General features: G+C 37.8%; 1 protein-coding gene across 1 annotated transcript in view; it reads right to left on the bottom strand.

The window, feature by feature from the left end:
- KCNH8 (potassium voltage-gated channel subfamily H member 8) overlaps nucleotides 1-26,748 on the bottom strand; it is a 360,653-nt gene that overhangs the window by 135,507 nt on the left and 198,398 nt on the right. The window contains exons 4-5 of the mRNA XM_049628875.1: nucleotides 14,462-14,589; nucleotides 8,989-9,229 (exon numbers count right to left, since the gene is read on the bottom strand). Coding sequence (XP_049484832.1) covers nucleotides 8,989-9,229; nucleotides 14,462-14,589 — 369 coding nt within the window. The remainder of the gene's footprint in view (nucleotides 1-8,988; nucleotides 9,230-14,461; nucleotides 14,590-26,748) is intronic.

Below are 26,748 nucleotides of genomic sequence, written 5' to 3'. Positions count from 1 at the left end.
ATAATCATCTCAAGTGTGTAACAACTAAGACATGGTTATTAAGTAAACAAACTAGTTCATTTACGTGATGGAATATTATGCACCTATTAAATGTTTGTAAATATTTATGAAACACAGATAAATCCTTACATTCAAATCTTAGGTGGAAAAAAAAGTCACCAAAATTTGTGTAGACTATGATCACAACCACATGAAAATAAAAGAGAGAAAACAACAACCAGAGAGATTGAATGCAGAAGCAGTGGTCTTGCTGGGATGGGTGTGACTGAGGACCATTTCTTTTCTCCACTGTTTCTATTTTGAAGCTTATGTAATTAGTATGGTCTATCCACAGAGGAGAAATGAAACTAATCAAAGAAAATGCTTGAAAATGTAATCTGTTGGTTTGTCAGAACATTGTCAGTGAGTATTTCAATGATTTCAGTCACAGTGAAGAATGGTGGGAATATTTCTAAAAATCTATGTGTCTAACAGGAAAAGATAGTTAATAAAGTGCTTTTTAAAATCAAACGTAAACCTATTATTCTAGCCTAAGGAAAACATTAATTGCTATTTTTGGCCCAATCCAATGAAGAAGCACTATTTCCTAGTTTCACATAGTTCAGGAAAATACAGTGGCCACATATCCTGGCTATCTGCTCAATATTTGATTTATCATAGTACTTCATCTTCCCATGGGGAATTTTGAAAAGCCTACAGAAGCAACAGCGAAACTGACAGTTTATTTGCAAAAATAAATGCAATTTTAGTCTTTGCTTTAGTCTAGTTCCCGAGTAGGTACTTTTAAGTCAACGAATTTGGGAGCCCTTAATAACAATAAGGAAAAAAAAGTACCTAACTTTTTCAGTGCACTCTCTTTTTTTCCGAAGGCACTCTGACAACTAAAATCTCTTCCCTTTTGAGATAAGATACTGAGTATGTTACACTTCTGTGGCAATCTGAAGTGGCACACTCGTTTTCTGTTTTTTTGTTTTTTGCTGTTGTTGTTTCATTATTGCTGTATCCTCAGGCTTAAATGTATTCATCAGAAATTAGCTGGTCTGCAGCCAAGTGAGTCCTGATTCATTTCTAGTCAATGGTTAAACACATTCCATTTATTCACTACCCCAAACGTATTATCTGGGAATGGAGAGACTGGGATACTCTTACAGTTGGGTTAAAAATGCCCACATGAGACAAAGGTCAACTCTGAGCCATGGCTATGAATACCATCTTGAGTTCCTCTTATTAAGACATGCTATAGGGGCGCCTGGGTGGCTCAGTCGGTTGAGCATCCGACTTCGGCTCAGGTCACGATCTCGCGGTCCGTGAGTTCGAGCCCCGCGTCAGGCTCTGGGCTGATGGCTCAGAGCCTGGAGCCTGCTTCTGGTTCTGTGTCTCCCTCTCTCTCTGCCCCTCCCCCGTTCATGCTCTGTCTCTCTCTGTCTCGAGAATAAATAAATGTTAAAAAAAAAAAAAAAAGAAATGTTTAAAAAAAAAAGAGATGCTATTACTTACGGTGCCTGGGTGGCTCAGTTGGCTTTGGCTCAGGTCATGTTCTCACAGCTCATGGGTTTGAGCCCCATGTCCGGCTCTGTGCTGACAGCTTAGAGCCTGGAGTCTGCTTCAGATTCTCTGTCTCCTTATCTCTCTACCCCTCCCTTGCTTGCACTCTCTCTTTCTCTCTCATAAATAAGGGAAACATTAAAAAAAATCTTTTCTAAAAGAGACGCTATTACTCAATCCAAGATAAGTGTGAAGGGTGAGGATGTGGGGGTGTAGGCTTCCATTGCTACCCTATGTTTGAAAGGAAGAAGGAGAACAGGAGAAAGAAAGTACATAAGTGGCAGGAGAGGAAGAAGGGAGCAGATGGAGGGAGAGAGGAAAGGAGGGAGGGACTTAAATGCCAAGAGATAAATGAATGCTAACTCAAGCCTTCTAAATATGTAGTCTAGGAATAGCAGAATGCCCAAACCATTCAGTGGTAAAATCTGAGTTCCCTCATCACCATGAAACTTCAACTTTATTCACTGAGAGAAATCTTTCCCTTCAGGGGCCTCCTGGCTGGTTTAGTTGGTTGAGCCATCGGACTGTTGACTTTTGGCTCAGGTCATGATCACACAATTATGGGATCGAGCCCTGCATTGGGTTCTGTGCAGACAGCACAGAGCCTGCTTGGGATTCTCTCTCTGCCCCCTCTCTGCCCCTCTCCTGTATGTGCATGTGCTCTAACTACCTTTCTAACTCTCTCAAAATAAATAAATAGACATTAAAGAAATCTTTCCCTTCAGTATCCAAGTCTGTATCTTTACTATCAGTCACCTCACTAAATGGGAAAATGACATACCTTTGTTTGCAATTTTCAGGAAGATAACTCTAAGTTGGGGTTTGCTTATACAATGAAATAACAATCAAATGTTTATGGTTTTCCAGGTGCCACTGAGATTTAAATATTTTACTCTAACAGAAAAAGATACCCAAGGATACTGAAACAATTAAAGTATTTCTTGTGAGTCTTGAGTTTCTGTCGGAGAGTAACAAACTGCAGTGAAATGGTATAAGAACATTACTCTTCAGTTCCATGTTAAATGGGAAAGGCGTATCAATAAAGATTATACACAACAAAGAGAGGCTTTGGGAAGAAGTCTGATAAAACAAACGGGTATCTAGAGGTGCTTGGGTGTCTCAGTCAGTTAAGCACCCAACTCGTGATTTCGGCTCAGGTCATCATCTCGTGGTGGTGAGATTGAGCCCCATGTCGAGCCCTGGGTCAGGCTCCTGGGCGTGGAGTCTGCTTAAGATTCTCTCTCTCCCTTTCTCTCTGCCCCTCCCCTGCTTTTTCTTTTTGTCTCTCAAAAAAGTACCCATAATTATCATTAGAAATTAAACACAGATCCAGTAAAATTATGAATCCGTTGAATAGAGAGAAGTCTTAGTCACTTTAAAGCTAGTGATTAAGCCTTCAGCTAATGACTTCCTTCTAGACTGTTACTGGAAGCACGGCTAGAGCCTTTCAGGCCTCATCAGAGCAGGGCAGGAAAAGGGAGGAGGAGCTGAAATGCAGATCAGCTTATTCCCTTGTTCCGACAAGTGCTGATGGAAGATTGGATGGAACATGCACCTGGAATGATGGCCTCTAATATTATTAGTGGTCATTTCAGTGCATGCCAGACAAGGGATGCTTGACTTAGGTAGACGTAAGAGACCTTCTCTAGGCTTTTCTAAAAGGATGCTAAGGCAAGTCTGTAGAAATCACTATAAAAGCCTTAGATCTTTTAAGCAGTAAATGACTCCCCAGACACTCGTGTTCTCGAAAGCTAAGGGATGTGGAATGTTCTGGTCTACCTTATTCCCATGATTAGCTGAATTTTCAGTTTGTATTAAATAAAGAATGCTTGTTTTCCAAAAAAAAAAAAAATAGTGGGTATTAAAGCAAACTGAAGAGATAGGGGCTTGGTGACATTATTGAACAATACTTATCAGTAATGATTAAACACCAAGTAAGCTTATTTCTTGATACAATAACCTCACTAAATCCTCATAAGAATGCTAATACCCATTTTACAAGTGGGTTTAGAGTTTTAGTCCTAGCTTGGTCAGTAATCAGCTAGATCTTGGATAAACTGCTTACTGTTTTCGCTCTTTTTCCTCCTATGTGTAAACACATATACCTGATTTAATTATGTCACAAGGTTATAATAAAAATTTAGTGATAGGAAGAAATAAAGATTCTGAGATAGCAAAATTTGGTGACATGTAAGTGAGTAGAAGCATTAGTTAATAAAGCATTACAAAAGAGAAAGAGAAAAATAATCAGAAATGTTGAAAATATAAATATATGATCATAAGACATATTACATATAGAGCAAATCTGTTCATTAGTTGGAGTAAAATTATTTGTAGATAAGTTAATTGTGATCTAACAGCATTAAAACCAAATGATGGTAGTGCTGATTAAAGTCTAATCTACATATTTCTTTCTTAAAATTAAAAATTTTTTTAAGTTCATTATTTATTTTTGAAAGAGGGACAAACAAAGCATGGGAAAACAAAGATAGAGAGGGAGACACAGAATCTGAAGCAGGAACCAGGCTCTGAGCCGTCAGCACAGAGCCCGACATGGGTCTCAAACCCACAAACTGTGAGAGCATGCCCTAAGCCGAAGTCCGACGCTTAACCGACTGAGCCACCCAGGCGCCCCTAATCTACATATTTCTAAAATGGTTCCTATGTGTGATTCTGTGCCTATTGAGAACCAGTGAAATAGAACTACCTAAATCAACACAGAATATAACTTTAAAAATAGAACACTGAGAGGGGCGCCTGGGTGGCTCAGTCAGTTGAGCGGCCGACTTCGGCTCAGGTCACGATCTCGCACTCTGTGAGTTCGAGGCCCGTGTGGGGCTCTGTGCTGACCACTCAGAGCCTGGAGCTTGCTTCGGATTCTGTGTCTCCCTCTCTCTCTGCCCCTCCCCTGTTCATGCTCTGTCCCTCTCTCCAGTATGGTCTGCACACTGCATGATTGCCCTTTATCCCACATGACTCTCAACCGTCCTTTCATGACTAAGGTGAATGTAGAGTAAACAGAAAGTACAATTGTATCCCATGTTTCCTCTGACCTTGAGCTTTCTGAGGATTCTTAGAGAAACCAAGCCAATCAGAGTTGCAGCTTTATGGCATAGCCTACGATGCTCAGTCTTTGTGATTATGACAGCAGATATGTGTGGTATGTGCAAACCACTTCCTAGATAGGCTCACAGTGGAATGACAGGATAGAAGAAAGAGGATTCTGTTCCCCTGGAAAGGAGTTATCACTGAACCTCTGAAATGGCCCAATTTTTCAAAAATTTTATACCAATATAACTATCAATAACAAAATATCCAAGTAACAGTGGCCCCAGTAATAGGAACATTATTATATCACTCAACAAGGAGTTCACATCTTCTTCCCTATGCACCTCCTCGTGATTATAGATGGCTACATAATTACAGTACATCATACCCTTCTATCTACACATCCTGGGGGAAGGAAAGGAATAGTGACACAAATATGTCCCCTCACATGTCTCTCTTCTTTTTTCAGGGGGAAAATAACACCCAAAAGGCCCCACAGAAACAATCTCTTTATATTCTATTGGCTAGAACTGGTCACATATTTGCCCCTATGTCTGGAACTGGGTAAGGGGACAGGAACTACCACTGGCTCGGAATACTCACAACTCATCCCCTGGGTCTGGGATACTGCTGCCTGCACAAAACTGGGTTCTTTAGGTTTTTGATGAGGAAAAGGGTTACGTGATTATCAGACCTAATGGCATATCACAATTTTTGCCACCAAGATTTCAGAGATGAAAACTATTAATTTCTGCATTCATGAAAGAAAGAGAAGGAAGTTGGCACTTCTTTCTCTCATCTTCTGCCTCATTGCTATAAATAAAGGAAAACAAGTTGAGTAGAATTTTTCAGAAAATGGAACCATATTGGTTACAAGCTCTTAAGAAACCTGATCCAACGACAAGGAAACCTGGGTGTGCTACCAGGATTTGGGCATATCACTAGGGCTCAGTAGGCACCCCCCCCCCCAATAAATTAAGAAAGATTGGATTAGATAAATTACTAGTAGGTCACCTCTCGTTGCAAGTTTCCATGAGGTTTTGAATCAGCAGCTAAATTATACATGATGGTTTTAAAACTAAAACTAATTTTATAACCACTTTGTAACTTATAGCCAAACCTTGTGCCCTACTGATCCTGAAGAATTAATGTGGTTTACAAAGCAATTTACTTTAAGGTAAAGAGAATAGTTAGGAGAGATTCAAGCTCATCATTCATAGTTGTAGTTTGACTAGCATAATCACACTCAGATACTTATAGTGAATTTATCAGGGAAGAATATTTTCAAGTCAGTCTTCCCAAAAGAGTGTTACCAAGTGGTCCGGGAAGGAATGGGTTCCGAGGTAAAAATAACTTTAGGAGGTGCTGGGTTAATCATGGTTAAACAGATTTCTTTATCACTGAATTTCTCAGAAATGTATAAAGTTAATGTGTATGATGAATCACCAAAAGAGATATATTATCTTTCAAGTTCCATTTTGACGATGTATTCTTCTTTCATGAACACTTAATTTTCCCCATGTAGAAAATAATCACATCACCTTACTTGTATAGAGGGGTTCAAATAACAAAATATTTTGAAAGCATCATGTTTTGCAATATGAAAGCCTTTCCTCCCCAAAATTCTTTTTAAACTACTTTTTAACAGTTCTGACCAGGGTGATTACAAGATGCCAATTTAATAGCACTTATCTACAAACAAAAAATAAACATGTTTAAAAACACATATAGAATTGTCACACATACCAATTTAATAACTATTAAATGATACAAACACTGCCTTATTAGTACTGTGAAAGTACAGTATTATAGGCAATGCATGCTTTTATTCCTACTGTTTTGATTTATTTCTCGGTGATCATTTTCACATCACCTTTGTGAAATATTTCATACAATAAAGGCTCGGGGAAACATACTTGGAGAAATTTTCAACTACTTTTCCAAATCTGTTATAATAAATTATAGACACATTTAAACTCATTTAAAAGAAGAAAAAGCAGGAAGACGGCAACAGTAAAGCGCAGTAAAGTTTTTACTGCTTATAAAAATAAGTCAGGGGGCGCCTGGGTGGCGTAGTCGGTTAAGCGTCCGACTTCAGCCAGGTCACGATCTCGCGGTCCGTGAGTTCGAGCCCCGCGTCAGGCTCTGGGCTGATGGCTCGGAGCCTGGAGCCTGTTTCTGATTCTGTGTCTTCCTCTCTCTGCCCCTCCCCCGTTCATGCTCTGTCTCTCTCTGTCCCAAAAATAAATAAAAAACGTTGAAAAAAAAAATTAAAAAAAAAAAAAAAAAGTCAGTCAAGAAGGGATTCCAGGCTGGCAACATTCTAAAACTGTTAGCAGGCCAAAATCTCAAATTGTAATCTTTGTAGAAGGTGAACTGCGTAGAGTGAATTTTTATTTCTTTATCATTCTGCTGGTAAGAGAGGGGTATTGCCTACCCAGAGGAACATCTTACTGCCTGGAGCACAGCAGAAATGTGAGTCACAAAAAACACAGCAGACTTAGGGGCAATGGTCAGAGGGCAAGCCAGACTCCATTGGTTTAGTAGAAGAAAGAAGCCTTTAAAAAAAACAACCAACCAATTCAACCCCCCAAAATTGTACAAAATATCTTTCTTACAGGTGTCAGTTCTGAGTATAAACACATCACCATCTGCCAGTGAGCATATAGTACCAGAAGTGGCTTCCAAGCCCTTGGAATTTCAAATATCCTAGAACAAGGAATAGTGGAACGTTCAAGATATAACCGTGTCCCTATGGCAGAGTTGTAAATAATAATAACATTAATAATAATGATATGAAATGCTTGTTAAGTAGATACTCAGAGGTAATAGGCATTTGAGTACTCAAGTTCTTGAGAACTTTGAATGGGGTCATAGGGAGTTTTTTTAGAGCGCTAATTTACACACGTGTTATGGGCAGGTAGGAGAAGACAGGGAAGTTTGGGAAAGTAAAAGGATATAAAACCACCGTGGATTGGCAACTGGACACACCCAATTTGTTTGCAAGCTGGAATGTTGTTATTTTCCATTTAACAGTGAGTTTTACATCCCTTTAGGTTACACCTTTCTAATGAGGAATGGTTTACGTTAAAAAAAAAAAAAATTAAAGGTATGTTTTCTTGACTTTGTAGTCTTGCCAAACTACCTACGTAGACAACATTGCCATCTAGTGGCCTAAACATACCACAGCCACCACTTTTAGGTTGGGAGCAGGGGTCCTGACATAGCTTTGAGGGGGTGCTCAACAGATGTAATGTTAATAGTGGTACCCAAGCCACACCAAGAGCATATAAACTCATCCAGAGAAAACATACTAACGGTTAGAGAACACACTCTGGCCCCAAAACTTTACCAGCTAGCTCCACAGAGAAAAGGACCACCACCATTGAAATAAGTGTTTGATCTGCCTCATTTATTTTCTTCCTTTGAACTTTTAAGATCCATTTCTCATCCTTTGTTCACCTACCTGCTTGAAAATATTTTCCAAACATTCTTTCATCTTTATAAAAAGGATATTGCCCTATATCACCACGACCACATAAAGAATCAAGTATCAGGTTGCCAATGATGGTCAAGAACTCTAGACGGATGAATGAAAGGGACAAGGGACATTTCTGTACTATCTTTGCAACTTCCTGTGAATCTAAAAACAGGAAAAAAACACAACAAAACACCTCTGCAGGGGGTCAGTCTAAGCCTTTAATGGAAATATAGAATTTGTCTTAGAAAGTACAAGAAAGAGCTAGACTTAGGTCTAAACTGATTAAGATTTAAGGGACAGGGGAACAGGAAGAGGCTTACAAGAGTGGGGTAGAGAGAGCTTCAACTGAGGTTGCCAATATTCTGGAGATAAATATTCTTAGCAAGCATCCCTTGGGGACTTTTTTTAAGTTAAAATCAGATACTCCCTGCTTCTCCCAATTGACTGGAAGGCTTATATAATCCTTTGCTTCCACAACCAGGCCACCTATGGCAACAACCACCAACATGCCAAAAAGGCATGAAAAGGTATGGAGAACCATGCCCAGGACTGGATCATTATCAGATAACCATTGATGGGTTCTTGCCAAGCCCCATCTTTGACCCTGCACAATTAAGATCAGGATGGATATGAGAGTACCAACAAAATAGCCATTAAGTCTTTGTTAGCCCATATTTGATGAAACAAGGATAGAAACACAAGAAATTGGTTTAGATCTGTTTGACTAAAAGAACGGTGAGAAAGCTAGAAGAGGCAATTTTCAGAAATCCAAATATGTGCTTCTCCAAAATTTGCATCAAAGTCTTAGTCATGCCCATGCAAATGGATCTTAGTTCAAATTCATGTCAGAAAAATCTGGAACACACTTACTTCCTCTATGCAAATCTCCTAGGAAAGCAGCCGTTGGGTCTTACCTATGATAAAAAGAATCTCCACTGCAATGTCACTGACTGTTGTGCTCCGCGTCGTGGACAGATCATCGTTGCCAATAAAGCAAACGTTGTAAGGTACAGTCACGGCAACATAAAACGTCGCCAATAGAATAAGCCAGTCCCAGCCAGCTTTAAAAGTGCTAAAATGCAAAAGTATGAATTTGGACTTTTTTGCATCAGAAACTTTATACTCCGGAAACGCTGGTTTATCTACAAAAACATTCTGTGGATAAAGACAAAAAGGAGAGAAGGGAGACACAACATTAGAAGCAAGGATCACACAGCCTTAAACACACTTCTGTGAGGAGCATGATTCATACACACAATGCCAATGTCTCTTACAAGTGACTTTTGGGAGGTGGTGATGCAAAGAGTAGAGATGTACACACTAAAATTGAGCGGAGATCTTTGTTATGAGTAACAGGAATGTGCAGAATTTACTCATGAATGTTAAGCGAGTAATCCAGATTTTGTTCACGAAGAACAAAAAGATCATTACCTAAAACGTCACCTACAAACATCCACAGTTGCAAGTATAATCTTATATACACTGGAAACACAAACATACATTTGTATTCCTATTGTCATAGAGACATTCCACATACTTACAGCTTTGAGACAATGGTCATTATCCAAAGGATATGTTTGACCTGAAATTCTTCTAATAAAACCAAAGCTACCGCTATTCTCCCAGAGAGGATAGAAATATATGATCATCATTCTATGGTTAACGCGACTTACATTTCTTCCAAAATATAACCAGGTGGTGCTAACTACATGCATTTTGCATTGTGGTTTTTGGTGAAGTTTCAAGTTGGGAACCTGCATCTCACACCCTTGACTGGCATGGATTCATCATGACACTAGCTAGCCCTTGGTAAGACGGCAAAGTGAGAAACAGTTACTTAAGAGTCATTCAGGTCATAGGAGGAGAAAGGCAGTGTTCGCTGTGCAGCTGATTAAATGCAGGAGAACTGCTGGAGTTCTATAACTGCAAAAGCACGTCACTTTGAAAGCAGTCCAAAGTGATGAACAATTCTTACTGTTAGGAGACAAAAGGAGGCCCAACAATAGCGTGTGTGGAAATTTGACAAGCCTACGGCCAGGTACTTGCAGACCTTGCTTTAACCTCAATTAATGAGAAACACAAGATCGGTAATGGAAACTTAAATTTGAAAGTTAAGTTGAATGAAGTGAACAGTTAAAAGTTTTAGAATACATGTTACTTGCAGGTCATGGTATGTTTTCTTGTTTCAGCCAATGGGGAAAGAACAAGTTGATGGGGTATGTTCAGGAATTCCTGAAATACTAGAGCATTCAAGAAAGGTCAGAGCCATCAGGAATATGTAGCTCTTTAGTGGCGAATGTGAGTGACCAAATATTTTTGCTGCCTTAATATTAATGCGCCCCCTATCTTATATCTCTCCTTGGTAGGCATTCCCACCCAACACAGGCTTCTACTTCCTATTACTATTCTCACTCAGCTCACACAGGCACCTCATAATGCCAGGATTTCATGGTAACGGACTGCTATACCACTTCTACATGGTCCTTTGACGCCCATCTGCCATTACATCTATGCCCATTACATCTACGTTCCATTCAGTTCCCTGGTATTTGACCTGCCTCCTTCACCTCATTCTCTGGTTTCTAGAAACAAGTTTAAGGGTGGGCTTTGGCATAAAACTGGGAAGAGGAGAGTGACGTATACCTGTGGCTTCTTATTAAGGTGTAGGCAAGTGCATAGGAGAAGGAAGACTTAGGGTTGGTAAGTATTAACTACGTGAAGGTTGATAAGTACTTCTGTTTATAGAAGGACATGATGGATTCCCATATAATTTTTTTTTTCAAATATAAAACAGTAACAGAGAAGCCATGGGGGAAGACCTCAATTTCTATCTGAGGAAGTCTTTTGCTACCGTATTACAGAGATTAAAATTTTAACTTGTTTGAAGTTGAGGCCAGCTCTAGGAGTGAGGGTTGGGAAAACTCAGGAAGTATTTTCTTTGGATTATGCTGATTACATGAAGCATTAGTGAGGCCGATACAAAAAGTCAGCTATGTATTACTTACTTTCACAAGTCAGAAAATAAATGACACTATTTCATCTTTGTAGGTTATTTAAAACACATTTCTTAAGATTATTTTGAAAGATTAAAAATTCATTACATCTCAGATTAGGCTTAAATTGTGAAGCGTCTTTTTTTTTTTTTTTTTTTTAACTCAGATCCCACAAACATCGTGACACAGTCAACTGAGTGAAAAAAAATAGAGGCTCTTGTCCTCCCACCACCAGATTTGTAAACTTTTATCGAAAACCTTTTGAGGGGCACCTGGGTGGCTCAGTGGGTTAAGCGTCTGACTTCGGCTCAGATCATGATCTCACGGTTTGTGAGTTCCAGCCCCGTGTCAGGCTCTGTGCTGATGGCTCAGAGCCTGGAGCCTGCTTCGGATTCTGTGTCTCCCTCTCTCTCTGCTCCTCCCCCTACTCACGCTCTGTCTCTCTCTCTCCTTCAAAAATAAATTTAAAAAAATATTAAAAAAAAAAACCTTTTGAGTGGAAGAAAATGTCTTACAATTGGAAAGTATGTTTTTAGCAAGTACGAGGAAGAGAGACTTCTTATTTATAACCCTGACACACCGAGTTTGCCTAAGGAAAAATGCAACCAACTATTCTCAATTTCAGTTCTATGTTATTTATTAATTTTGAAGCATGTTCTTTAGTATCAATGGTGTTTTTTTGCTGTTTAACCTCTACCCTATGAATTATTGAAACACAATGGCTAATGGCTAAAACCTAACTAAAGTAACTGCTCCCTAAACCATTCCTGTCACCTTTCTTTGAAACTAACTTTTGAATGATAGGAAAATGTTTCTGTAGTCACTGCACCAAGTCCCAGGTTGTCACACGCCTTCAAGGACCATTGTTACCGAGCCGGTAATATTTGGGCATTTAAAAGACTTTGCTTTCAAGCTCCCAGGATTCTCATCTGATCTTTACATTTCTTTGTGCTGGAAACAGTTGCATCATCAATTGTCATTTAAATGAGTAACAAATCAAAACAAAAGCAGAAATTAAGTCCCTTTTCCGAGATGTACCAGGCAGTTAGAGCCAGGAATGAAAGGTGTTACATCCTGATTCACAAACTTTGCTTAATGGCCTGATGAGTTCATTTGCCTAGGGTTGAATCATACATTCCTATTCCACAGAACTGTATCACAGAGCCGCAGGGCAGGGGGCAAAGGCATAGGGCTTTGAGTCAGAAGATTCACAGCAGGGTCCCATATCCTGCTTCTACTTTTGAGATCTCGAATAAGTTCTTTTGCATCATAAAAATGGAACTAATAAAAATCATACCTAGTATTGGCTTGCTGTAAAAATCAAATAATATGATGTCAGTAACAGGAATTTGTAAATAGCAAAGTTATAAAAATACTGAGAATTTGTGTGTGTGTGTGTGAATTATAACCAGAATTCCCCCCAATGGATTGTTCAGCTGATAAACTATCCAGATCATTTTTTCCTCTTCTTCCTTCTCTCTTCCTACTGTCTTTTAGCCATTCTACTCTGTCCTCCTTGAAAAGAGATGGTGAACAGGGCCGGTCCTGATTCTACACGTTAGAAGTAAGATACTACCTGTATTGCTGAAGTCGCTGTGTTGATTAGACATCCTTAATTACTAGGTATTATTTTAATGCTCCCCCTCATGTTTGTATTTCTTAGATGATTGGCAATTTAGCAAATTAGCGAAGCAGTGAGAATCATGATTTTTTAAATCCGATTTTTAAGTACTGTTCTGTACTTTGTTGGATCTAAAGGGAAAAACAGGATGTTCAGCAAACACATTTTGAAGCTTAGTTATACTTGCTGTGTTTAAATGATTTTCAACTAAAGGCTACATGACAGTATCTCTGGCTAGTATTTGTTTAGGTGCTTTGTTGGTTGATGTGCATACAATCAAGCCCAGATGTGGCTACCTTTGTTTCTTCCTAGAACTTCTTTACTGTCACTAAGGCTGGCTTGGTAACTGAAGGCGAATGTAAATAGGAACCAGTGGAAGGATCCATAGATCAAGTGGTGTGCACCCATTCAAGTCTATCCCTGGACTCTCTGGAAATCAATGACATCGGGGCACAGGGATCCCCAGAAAATCTTTATACTAAGTCAGGCCAAAATAAACAGCGTGTGACTCTTAATGGTGATGCCTGGCAGATCATCACCAGCATGGGTGGTGGTCCTAGAGCACAGATGGACCAAAGCAGTTTGTTGTGGTGTCCAGAGAGAAATCACACTGAAGCAGGACTCGGTTTGCAGCACTTTCTTGTCAGATCTCCCACTCCCCTTAACTCAGGCATCTTTCTTTGTTCACTACAGAGAAACGGATACTTTATATATCAGATGCATGACTATTTTGCCAACACATGTGTATTAGGGAGTCTGGAGGTTTCTATGGAAAAAGTAAAATGCCAAAGAATTCCCTGTGTCCCTAACTCCCAGACCTTCTGGATCTTAGGTCGATTCCAAGATAGCTCTGCTTGTTTGATATAATTTTTCTAATGCCATTGGTAAGTTAGACCCTAAGTATTTGTACCTGCTACCCAGAGTCCCATCACCCCTCCACCCAAAGATTTATGTTCTGAAGAATCCACAATGCAAATTAATGATATTACCATCATTTGCAAAATTACCTTTGAATATCCGTAACTAAACAGACATAGTTCTGGGTTTCTCAGTGAAATCTCTCAGTGCTAAGAATCAGTTATGAAATCAGTGTGAAATCCTGGAACTCATGTAAAACTCTGCACAAGATCATCTTTTTAAGGCACAGTTCTTTGTTGCGGCTTTTGACAGGTAAGCAGCACCAGGTTTCAGAAAGTAGCCCTTCTGTCATTTACTAAGAGCGCAACTTTCGACAAAACTGTATGATATAAAGCATAGAATTTCAAATCCAATGTTCCACTGTGTGAAATTTCCAACTCTGTTTTGTAGAAGATGTAAATTTTTAAATGGAGTAATGACTTTGACTTGCTCATGGTCCTTCTGGATAAAAGCATTAAGTGAAATTAGATAAAGTGCAGAAGAAATGGAACTAAAATTAAATCAGAGAAATTTTAACCAACAAACTATGAATGTGTAATAGGACTTGATGCATCATCTTGTTCATAAAATGTAACCAGTATGTCCCCATTCGTAGCGTCCCTAGTACCGTATTGTACCGGCCACGGTAATATTCTAATCTCTATGCTGTGATAACACTGTGATTAAGCACTTTTATAACAGAAATGCTTCACGACTGCTGACCTTTCCTAGTTTATTCTTCATAGGAAAGCACAAGCCAAAGTGCAAAAAAATCTAGGAAAGCCAATAAATGAGTAATTGCAGCCTTTCTTTGGTGAATCAAATATCGCACCAGGGGAAACTCTAGCATTCAGAATGTACACACATACCACCTACATTATTTATTTTCAGTTTGTTCTTTTCTCTTCTTTGCAGGTGCCCAGAGATGTGATAAAGGACCGCTCGACTCCGTCTCCGGGCTGAGTCAAAGTGGGTCCCTGCCCTGGATCTTCCTTTGGCTTTGTCTGGGGGAAAATAAAACTCATTAAACACCAATGAAAGCATCATTTCATCCCAAGAAAGTCAGGTTTTGACAGTTCCCTTTCAAGACACACAGTACATGTTTCTCAACACTTAAAATTATCTGCTGGCTCCTAATGACAGTTAATTTCGGTCCTTTACAATTTATATATTTTTGTCATCATATTAACTGCATTAATTTTTGAATTACAGCAAAACATACAAGAGCACTGAGAAAATTTCAAACAGTTCGGAAAAACATTAAGCCAAAAATAAAAAAAAACTTACTCCTATTTTCCTGCTGTTCTACATTCATATCCTTAATTCTGCTCCCAATGTTTTTTCTTGACATTTTTCCAGAAAAATATCTACTATATGTCCTATATCCACATTTATACTTATTTTACTTTGCATAAATGGAAGTTTACAATAAAAACGGTTTACAAATTCTTTTTTCACATCAAAGTAACTTGCAAATCATTCTAGATGTGCACATTATAGTTCTCTCACATTCTTTTTAATAGCTAAGAGCATGCCATATTAAGGATACAGCTAGATTTATTTATATTACTATTTCCCTATCATGCACACTTAGGTTTAGTCAGGATTTTTTAAAAAATCTGTGTAGATAATCCTGCAATTAAATTCCTAAACACATAGGGCCTTGCGCTGGCGTGCCAGGATATTTTGTAGATAAATTACTAGGTGTGGGTATGTACATTTTAAATATTGATATACATATTCCAAATTTCATTCTAGCAATTTAGGCTCCCAGCAACAGTGAATGGACGTGCCTGCTTCACCCGACACACATCAAAATTATGAAATCTATCAGTTGGTATCAAAATGCCAAGTGGAAATACAATGCTAACTACCAAAGGGACCAGATTAGAGATTTATGACAGTTAATAAGCCAAGTTCCTTCTCAGTGAAGAAATCTAATCAATAGCTGTGATTTTCTAAATAGAGCAACATCAATTTTACAGTCGTAAAAACGGGGCCCTCAAAGGGAAATATAAACAAAACAAAACAAAACAAAAAGCCTATCTGTCTTGATCTTGGCTCTGAAAGGAAGAAAAGTTTTCCTTGAAAAGTTTTAGTCACAGTTTAATCCTTGTGCAGGATTGGGGTTGAAAATCATTCTACTTATGAGATCTAAAATCTCCCAAGCAAAGAAATGAATTTAAAATGTCCCTGGGTTATTGGCTCCTGAATGACACACACACACATACACACACATACACACACACACACACACACACACACAAATAGAATAGGGAGCAACTTATTTAAAAAAAAAAAATATATATATATATATATATATATGGGGACTCCTGGATAGCTCAGTAGGTTGAGTGTCCAACTCTTGGTTTCGTCTCAGTTTATGATCTCACAGTCCGTGAGATCGAGCCCCATATTGGGCTCTGTACCGCCTGCTTGGGATTCTCTCTTTCCCTTTTTTCTCTGCCTGCCTCCTGCTCGTGCTCTCTCACTCTCTCTCTCAAAATAAATGGATAAACATTAAAAAATATATACAGGGGCGCCTGGGTGGCGCAGTCGGTTAAGCGTCCGACTTCAGCCAGGTCACGATCTCGCGGTCCGTGAGTTCGAGCCCCGCGTCAGGCTCTGGGCTGATGGCTCGGAGCCTGGAGCCTGTTTCCGATTCTGTGTCTCCCTCTCTCTCTGCCCCTCCCCCGTTCATGCTCTGTCTCTCTCTGTCCCAAAAAAAAAAAAAAAAAAAAAAAATATATATATATATATATATACAAAGAATTCACGATAGTAATATTTGTAATGTTCACATATACACAAATGCATAAATAGATGCATATATATGTAATATAGACATGTGTTTGTGCATATAACTAAAATATACCAAATGTCCATAAACAAAATAATGTATGAACAAACTGTGGTAGAGGTATGACACAGGATATACAAATTCTATTAATGGACATATGTGGGAATAAATGCGAAATGACTGAAATAGTGCCTACTTGTTACCATAGAAATGTCTCAAAAACATAATAATGAGTACAAAAGGAAGAAATACAAAATAGACAACATGGCAATATTTTCATAATATTCATATACATGCAAAACTAAATAACATATATTTAGGGGAATGTATGTGCTGTACTAAACTACACATAATCAACACACATACATGTGCATTGGAGTTGCACCCAGGAACCAAATTTACATATATCTTATATATTTAATATATATCAATATATAACATAATAATATATAACATATATTTAATAGATCTATTAAATATATGTTATATATTTATCATATAATAGACCATATATTAAATATATAATATATTATATATTATTGTGGGTATATAATATATAGATTATATATTAATATATTATTAATTAATTATATATTGTTTAATACATACATTAAATATATTAAATATTATATATAATATATTCTATATTAAGCATTCTATATATTAAATATTATATGTAATACACTATATTTAATATATATTAATATATGCATTAAATATAAATAACCACAATATATATTATATAATATAAATAAACATATTTATATATATAGTATTTTTTAATAAAAAATATTTCACAACAACAAAAGAACAAGACTAAAGTGGTAAAGCTGTGTTACCTGACCCAATGCTCTGGAGAGGTGGTTGGCTCGGGAGGGTGGGGACATCAATTGCTTAAGAAAAGTGACTTAGGGTTAAAATCTGAAAGAGGACTAGTTGTTAATAAGACAAGATGAGGGGTAGCAGAGGGAGGAACATTTCCGACAGAGAAAATAAAAGGTGTGAGGGCCTTGGGCACAAAAGAGCTCAGCATCTCTGAAAAACTGAAAGAAGTCCAGGAGAGTCAGGATACAGAGGACAGGAGGAAAAGAAGTAAAAGGGGAGGCAGGCAGAACAGACGGATCGCCCATCACCAAGGGCCTCTGAGGCCACAGTAGAATTTTGGTTTTTACTCCAAATGCAATGGTAAAAGTATCAATCAGGGAATAGCTTAGGCTTGAATAAGAAAATGGTACTCTCTCTTTCTGTGTGTGTGTGTGTGTGTGTGTGTGTGTGTGTGTGTTTCTGCCTCACTGTCTTTTCCTTTCCTGGAACACAGCGCAAGATGGCAATGAAAAGTGGTGGAACAGCTCTACTATCCCTTATAAGTGGCCTCCATGTCTGAGTCCAAGGAGCTCCCCTGGGGGAGGAGGAAAAGGAGGTAAAGTAGAGGGCATAAAGCATCCTGTCAGGAGCCGGAGGTCACTCACATCACTTTTACTCATACAACATTAGCCACATGTGGCTACAAAGAGGCTAGAAAATATAGCCACTAGCCGAGCAGCCTTGTCCCCTGTTGAATCTCCACTGTAAGTTGGAGAGGGTTCTATTACTAATGGATCAGTTCTGGGGGATAATTAACAGTTCAGGCACATGAAACCATAGCAAAGTTTTAAGCATTCAAATGACATCAGAAAATTTGAGTTTTCAAAACAGCACATTAACTTGCAGTGTGGAAACTGATAGAAAGCATCCACAGAGGTCATTAGGAATCACTCAGGTAGCCATTTTAGTAGGTCACCTGAAACAGGCGGTAGCAGTAGAGGTAGGATAAAGCTGACACTTGAAATATTTAGAAAAGTTGCATGGCTTCGTCACTTGATGGATTATGAAATTACCTTGTAATAGAGTTCAACGTGGCAGAAGAAAATCTAGGCCCTCCAAAATGTAGTAGGCCAACCATGAGGCTAAAAAGAGTTTGAAAAAGAGAAATACAAAAAGGAGGGAAAGGATAATTGTGGTGTCAGAGAATCTGAGGGAAAAGAATGTTCCAAGGGAGAGAGAGGGGCCAGAGGGTCTTCACATCTCACTTTGAGTGATTGTCCTTAGGTGGAAGAGACATCCCATTCCTCTTTTATCAGGAGGCAAGGAGGACATTGATTGTATACACATGGAAGGGAACATTAGGTTTGAAGACTGGAAGATGAAGTAGCTCCTGTCTGAGAGGTCCTTCCTTCCTTCCCCCCTCCCTCCCTCTCTTAACCCCTCCCTCCCTCTCTTCCTTCTTTCCTTCCTTTTTTCCTTCCTTCCTTCCTTCCTTCCTTCCTATCTCATTGACTTTGGAGGTGAAGTCAAATGTTAACAATGATGGGTAATTAGTAGGAGCTGGTAGTTTGAAGACAAGAAGGAATGAGTGAAATATTTGTTGTAGAGGATGGGCTGTCAAGACCAGCAGGGAAAGTGATAGATTTCTTGGGGAATTTGACTGCCCCATTTGAGGCTGCTAAAAATAAATTTGGAGGGATTCCCGTGCTCCCTAATGTAGGTATTATACCAGCAGTTCGTAGCCACTTGTGTTCAGGCCAAAGAAAAGGTATTGTTGGTTCTCATTTTGAGTTTGCAGCTTTGTCAGATGGATATAGAGAAAATCTGGAGGTACAAGAGAGTTTAAGGGTATATGCACAAGGGACTTTAAAATGATGAACCATGAAAGCCAAGGTAGAAGGAAAATGAAAACGGTCGTGAACCAACAAAAGGAAGAAGATGAAGATTTCACTGACCTGGAAGTGATCATCAGTTCAAAAAAGTCAATGAGTAATATGTGAGGGGACGAGGTGCTATGTGCGTAAGCAGCACGATTAAAGAAGCAATTCCAGTTTTTGAGCAATACCGAGTGAGGATCATTTCCAGGAAGAAAATTAAAAGTTATGCTTATACTCCAGTGAGTTAGGACTTCTCAACAAAACACTGTGTATTCAAATATTTCCTCTCATGTTCTAGGCATCCGGCTAGGAATGCTGTCTTGGTTCTCATAAAGCATCAGTTTTTGCATTTACTGCAAAGCAAATGAAAGGTCACTGAAATCTTGTAACTTGCCAAATTTCAAAATGGGCGGAGGGTGGACGGATATTTGAATCCTTAATGATCTTACTTGAAATCTTGTGTGCTTTCCACCTCACCATGGATCATGGTTAACTAAGCAGTAGCCTCTGATTACATGTTTGCACTTATCCGTGTTATCCTGTTGAGTCAAAATAGATCTATCTCCTACATAACCATTATTTTCTCTGCTTTTCTCCTACCATTTCACTCTTTTCCTTGCATCAAAAGCAACATACACTGGAAAACACACATCCCCCGTTCTCAGTTTTGAGCTCCATTTCTTTCCCACTTCCCTTCACATCCCCTCTTTTACATTGTAAAATACTTTTACAATATATTTGTTTATATTAGAGCATAAATGTGTTCTCCTGTTCTGACAGCTCAGAGCCTGGAGCCTGCTTCAGATTCTGTGTCTCTCTCTCTCTCTGCCCCTCCCCCACTCCTGCTCTGTCTCGCACTTTCTCAAAATTAAATAAACATAAAAAAAAAAAAAGAAATTAGTAAATGAACTTTTGGAAATGAATGAATGTTGTTTTAAAAAATAAACAATACTACCAAGAATATTTAAGGATCCGAGGAAAATTAACACTTAAAGTGCATGTGTTCTAAAAGTTATCATATATAAATTTCCAGTACATAAAACAAAATAGATATTTAAAATGTAAAATATGTAGAGGTTTTCTTCAAGCCACAAAATATAATTATTTACAAAGAGAAAGCCAAATAAAGTAAACTAGAATAATATAGAAATGAAAGTAGAAATAAATGAAATAGAAAACAAAAGTTAAAGGGCTCTTGGGTGGCTCAGTCAGTTAAGTGTCCAACTCTTGGTTTCAACTCAGGTCATGATCTCATGATTTGTAAGTTCGAGCCCCGCATCAAGCTCTGATTTCCCTCTCCCTCTCTCTCTGCCCCTCCCTTGCTTGATCTCTCTGAAAAATAAATAAATAAACATTAAAAAATTAAAAAAAAACAAAGTCAAAAATATATGATCAATAAAACCAAAGGAAGATAAAAGAATTAAACTTCTGGCAACTGTATGCAGAGGAAAAAAAAACAGAGACAATACAAATAATATTAACAATTTTTAAAAGTGCAAGAATTTAGAAGAGTTTAAAAATTGTAACATTACTTTGTGCAAAATGTTATCAGCACAGTCTTCTAGATTAAACAAATACTTTGAAGGAAGGGTAGCAAAATCACCACAACAGGCTCCCAAAATAATAATCACCTTGGATAGACCAGTAACTTTGGAAGGAAGTTGACAAAGAGACCCTCTAACCCAGACTGCTTGTCACTCTCCACTAATGCTTAATTCAGACAGTTTTAAAGGTCAGCATTATTAAACTTTAAAGGAAAAAATAATTCTTTTAAAGCCCTGGAAAACAAAAAAGCCTGCAAACTTCTGAATTTAATCTACAAGTCTGGAAAACTCTGACCCCAATACTAGATAATACAAAAACATAAGTATAAATATGTATAAGTTTGAATATAAATCCAAAGATCCTAAATAGAACATTAGTAAACTGAATACAGAAGTGTGTTAAAAGAAAATGAACCATGCTTATGTGGCATTTATACAACCATGGGTCCAACTTGGGGATCTTTATTCAGCAGCTTTATAAAAAAGAAAAGGCATAGTATCATCTCAATAAATATACATTTCTAAAAACATAACAAATATTCTCATTATTTTAAGAAAAACTTTATAATAAGCATGCAGCAGGAAGAATTTTCTTTAACTTGATAGAGAATCTGTCAGTAACCAAGGGAAACCTCATATTTAATGGAATGACAGAAGTTTCACTTGGAAAATACAGAAAAAAATTAAAAATATGCCTGTTTGTTTTCATTATCAAGGGTTTTCTGCATTTTCTTCCAAATTTTTATTGTGTTTATTTTTTACAAACTCAATTGCAATTATATAGTACATGCACTTTTTTCCTTGAATATTAAAAACTAGTATATGTACATTTTATAAAATTTAGAAATGTAAAACAGCATGAAGCAGGAAATGTATGTCTTTCATAAGATCTTCTTCCAGAAATAATTTAAATTTTGGCAATTTTATTCTTTGATTCTGTTCTAGGCTTTTTTTTAATTTTAATATTACTGAACTCATATTACATAAACCAATCTCAAACATAATTAACACAAGAATAATCATAGATCCTAGAAATGAAGAGAGCTGAGGGGAAAATATCTTGTCAGTGGACACAGGCTGGATTTTTAGCTTTCATGACCCAATTAAGGAAAAAAAAAAGTGTTTAACTCAGTTCATTAAATATGAATGTTACAATCTGATGGTTACTGGAGGCGCGTGGGTTAATTAGGTAATGGGGATTAAGGAATGCACTTGTGATGAGCACAGGGTGATTTATCATTACACATTACACATTACCTATAATGGAAGTGTTACATTACTATATTGTACACCTGAAACCAATATAACACTGAATGTTAACTAGGTGGAATTAAAATTAAAAACTTAATGTAAAATATGTAAAAATATGAATTTTAAATATACCTGTAATCATTTTTATTTTTAGTTTTTAAAAAAATGTTTATTTATTTATTTGGAGAGAGACAGTGTGAGCGGCAGGGGGCAGAGAGTGAGAATCCCAAGCAGACTCTGTGCTGTCAGCACAGGGCCCGACGCGGGGCTCAAACTCAGGAACCATGACCTCACGACCTGAGCCGAAATCAAGAGTCAGACACATAACCTGAGCCATCCAGGCGCCCCTAAAATCATTTTTAAAAGATTTGCAATGCAAATGGTTACTGGCCACTAATTCAGCCTTGCTTCTGTGATGGGAAATGAGAAAGTCAGAGATGCTGCTAACAGAGTCGTCCTGAATGCAGCGAGCGATACCCTGCCCAGAGGCCCCCTCAAAACTAAAAGACGGACCTGCGGCTGCTGGGAGTGCCTGCCCAGAGGCCTCACCTCAGTCCTCAGACCACTCGGGAGATGCTCCCAGCCGTAGAAAGTGACCTTGACCCAACTGACCCTCTTTACCACAGGAGATTGCATTCAATGACCGGTCAATATGGGACTGAAATGGGAGGTCCCCCCTCGCCCAACTCAAAGGCCACTGTTTTCAGCCGGTGGTGAACTTGGGAGTCTACACAATACCTTGTTGCAGCTGCCCTGCTGGCCAACTCCCCCACTCTGCTCTGCCCTCCCTTCTCTTCCTTTACTCAAGCACTGTTCCTAAGAGGACTCCCTGGTAAAAATCCTGCACTGTCCTCAGGACTGCTGCCTAGAGATCCCGACCTACATCGGCAGTGTTACCACTTGACCACTGGTCACGGAGGCAGGATAAACACAACTAGTTGGTGTGTAAGTAGTGATCGGACACGGTGAGAGTCAATCTGAACTGTGGAGTAAGGGCGTGCCCCTGGACAAATATTTACTGATACACAGAAATGACTAGAAGTGAAAGAAGAAAAATGCAGCGAATTTGCTATTCGGCCTGGTTTACTCCAGGAACTGAAGAATCCTCGACTAACATATAACTAGTCCAAACCGATTACGGAAAACACAAACTTGTAACTTCCATATTTTTTAATTTATAATTTTGAATCCTTTCTATTGGCTGGGATACATCTTCAAGTAATTTTTTTCAAGAGACACCATATATTTTATTATGATTTTCCAGATGATGAACTATACAATCCTCTACTGTGAATTTTCTTACTCTGAGAGAGTCACAAAAGCCTGCTGATCTCTGGGTCTATCGAAGCCATGGGACACCAGGACAGGGTGGTAGGAGCAGAGTAAACCAAGTGTAGACGATAAGAGGAAGTGTTGTCTATAGACAATTTGAAACTAATAATAAATCCAACTACATTTGATCAGCTTTTGATCACCATGTGCAGGCATTTCTAAGTAATTTCGGGGACAAAAACACTGTCTTCCTCACAAAAATCTTTTGTTGGTCTTGGTTCAAAACAGTTGCTGTGGTTATTGTTGAGTTTTAACACTATATATATGCTTCAAAATTGGCACATTTATAGTAGAAATTATGGGCTGAGAGAAAATATTTTGAAATCACTGACAAAAGACTGATACATATCTAGAATATATAAAGAACTCTCAAAACTCAACATCATGAAAGCTAAAGAATCTAATCAGAACATGAACAAAACACATAAAAATACATTTCACTTGGGGCACCTGGGTGGCTCAGTCAGTTAAGACTCCAACTATGGCTCAGGTCATGATCTCGCAGTTTGTGAGTTCAAGCCCCACATCAGGCTCTGTGCTGACAGCTCAGAGCCTGGAGCCTTCTTCAGATTCTGTGTCTCCCTCTCTCTTGCTGCCCTTCCCCTGTTCTCTCTCTCTCAAAAATAAACTAACATGAAAAACATTAAAAAAAAAAGACATTTCACTAGAGGATGTAAGAATGTCAAATAATCATATGAAAAAGTATGAACATCACTAGCCATTAAGGAAAAACAAACTGAGCCTAAAGTGAGATATCATTATACTAGAAAAGCTGAAATGAAAAATAGTGATAACACCAATTGCTGGTGAGGACGTGGAGAAATTACATGTTTCACACATTGTTGATGGAAATGTAATATGATACAGTCACTCTGAAAAATAGTTTGGCAGTTTCTTGATAAACAAAAATAACAACTAAATCTATACTTAAGCAGACAAGCTAGCAATTGCATTCCTGGGCAATTATCCCAGAGCAATGAAAACTATGTCCACACAAAGGCCTGTGCAAAATTGCTCACAGAGGCTTTATTTAAGAACAGTCAAGAAGTGAATTTTTAAATAAATTGTGGTATATCCATAACGTGGAATACCACTCAGGTATAAAAAGGACGAAACTATTGATATATGCAGCAACTTGCATGGGTCTCCAGGGCATTAGATTCAGTGAATAAAACTAATCTTGAAAGGTTACAAATATATGTTTCTATGATCCTAAATGTGACAGATGAAGGACAGCTTAGCAGGAGTCAGGGGTTAGGAATGATGGAGGGTAGGGGGTGAGTGTGACTATATAAGGGTAACAAAAGAGAGATATTTGTAGCCATAAAGTAGTTATCCATCTTGAGTATGGTGGTGGTCACACAAATCTACCCATGTGATAAAATGGCATAAATTAATACACACATATTGTACCAATGCCAATTCCTTGGATTTTATATTATACTATACTTATATAAGATATAGCTATTGTGAACAGTTGGGACCTCTTTTTCTTTTTCTACTATCTTTGCAAATTCCTGTGAATCTATAACTATTTCAAAATAAGAGTCAAAACATGATTTTTCAGAGTGTGTCTAAGTATTGGTCTGATTTTACTGATTCTGAGTGCAGCATATTGAGGCCTTTTAATTGCTTTCAATACTTGAGAATCTAAGCTGCATGAAAGCCTGGAGCTGGTGTTTTATGCTCAGTGATACTGGACCATCCTAAGAGTTTGTCACTTTGGAAAACGAGTCCTTCGTCAAAACATATTATTTCCATCTATTATAAAACTGTTACAAGGAACCCATTTTGTTAGATGACACTTTACTGTCATATGCCAGAAAATTTATCACTAACAGCATGCAAATTTACACATCTATAAAGCAAATGTGTGTATTTTTACATCTGTCACTCTTGCACATCCTGTGTCTTATTGTTGTATTACCAATATTTAAATTGGCATCTGGCACATAATAGGTATTTAATTTTCTTAATGAACAAAATAAAAATACTTCCCCATTATATAATAGTATGGCATTATATACTTGAATATCTAGTGACCACTGGGAATTTGGCTAGATGCTATGCTTATTAAATGATCATTGTCACCATCATTGTTTTCATCTCTTATCTTTTTTAGTCTATTTTCCACAGAAATCCTCAAAAGACTGCTGTGCATAAAACTTGATTCTGTACTTTACAAAATCACGTATCCCACTTCTGATGTAATTATTTTCAGTTTATTTTATTTACATATTGAAATAAACATTTTATTAGGTACATCATATATTACACAAGAGAAGAGACAAATCAAAAGTGTGCAGCTGGGTTTATTACTTAAACAAGTATGAATACATGTATGGTCGTGTGTAACTCCACCCAATCCACTCCTCCAGTTTCTTTTGAGGAAAATTCAAGGCATCATGTCTGCCTGTCCACCTCTCCCTCTATACACACTCTATCTCTCTACATACATGTATACATAGATATATAATAAAAAGTTTTAAAAACAAATCACAACATATATCGCATAAATACATAACCACATTCTTTAATATCATCAAATATCTAGTCATTGAGGAACTGGGGCTTTTAATTGGGATCCTTAGATTTCCAGAGTTAAGAGGAAGTGTCACGGGATGGAAATGTGTTCGTATGGGACAGAAGGAGAACAGAAAATGCACTAGGTCAGGAAGCCCCATTTCTTTGTGTCTATTTTATAAAACTGAACCTTGGAATATTTTATTCAATGAGAGAACTCTATCATTTAAAGAAAATGGAAATTACTAAATAGGTAATCTTAGGTCAAAGCAAAAAAGTACTATTCTTTCTGCTTTTCTCAAACTAGAAATAAATGTACACGTAGTAGAGAAGTATACTGGAAAATGCAGTCGGTGCTTGGGCTTTCCACAGTTGCTCGTCTGGAAGATGTATTATTAGGTTGTTTGCAAATCTTGCTACTCATTACTTAGCACATGGATTCAGGGAAGTCAGTTACTAACTGTTGTTAGAGTTACTTAATCAGATTCTTTATTCATTTAGTTGATAATATTCACTTCAATTGTTCTGTGTGAGGCATTTAAGTCACTGATTGTGGGAAGTTTAGGAAGAGCCTTTATACAAGAATTGGCTAAAAAGACAAAGGAGAATTGTTTCAGAATTCAATGGCAGAACTTGATTTCCTTTGAAAAGACTTCTGATTGAGTTAGAAGACATCAGAATAATGCCAGAGGATTATTACAAGAACAAGTAGCTTTCCCTTGAGAGTGAAAGCAGAAATAACTAATTTTTTTTAAAGTCTGAGAAGTCCAAGCAGTGAAACAGCAGGAAATAAAGTGAGGGATTAATACAAACTAATATTAAGAATTCCAAAAAACAACTTATTTTAAGTTACCTCTATACCCAACGTGGGACTTGAACTCATGACCCCAAGAACAAGAGTCACAACTGAGCCAGGCAGGCACCCCAAGAATTCAGAAAATTTTGAAGTACTAACAATCACAATAGATACTAAATGTGAAGATCAAGTTTAGTTTAAACAGCCATAAAAAGCAATCAAATTCATTTATGTAA

The sequence above is a fragment of the Panthera uncia genome, chromosome C2, assembly GCF_023721935.1.
Source record: "Panthera uncia isolate 11264 chromosome C2, Puncia_PCG_1.0, whole genome shotgun sequence".
Lineage (NCBI taxonomy): Eukaryota > Metazoa > Chordata > Mammalia > Carnivora > Felidae > Panthera > Panthera uncia.
The sequence above is the reverse complement of the archived record's forward strand: the minus strand, read 5'-3'. Positions and strand labels throughout refer to the sequence as shown.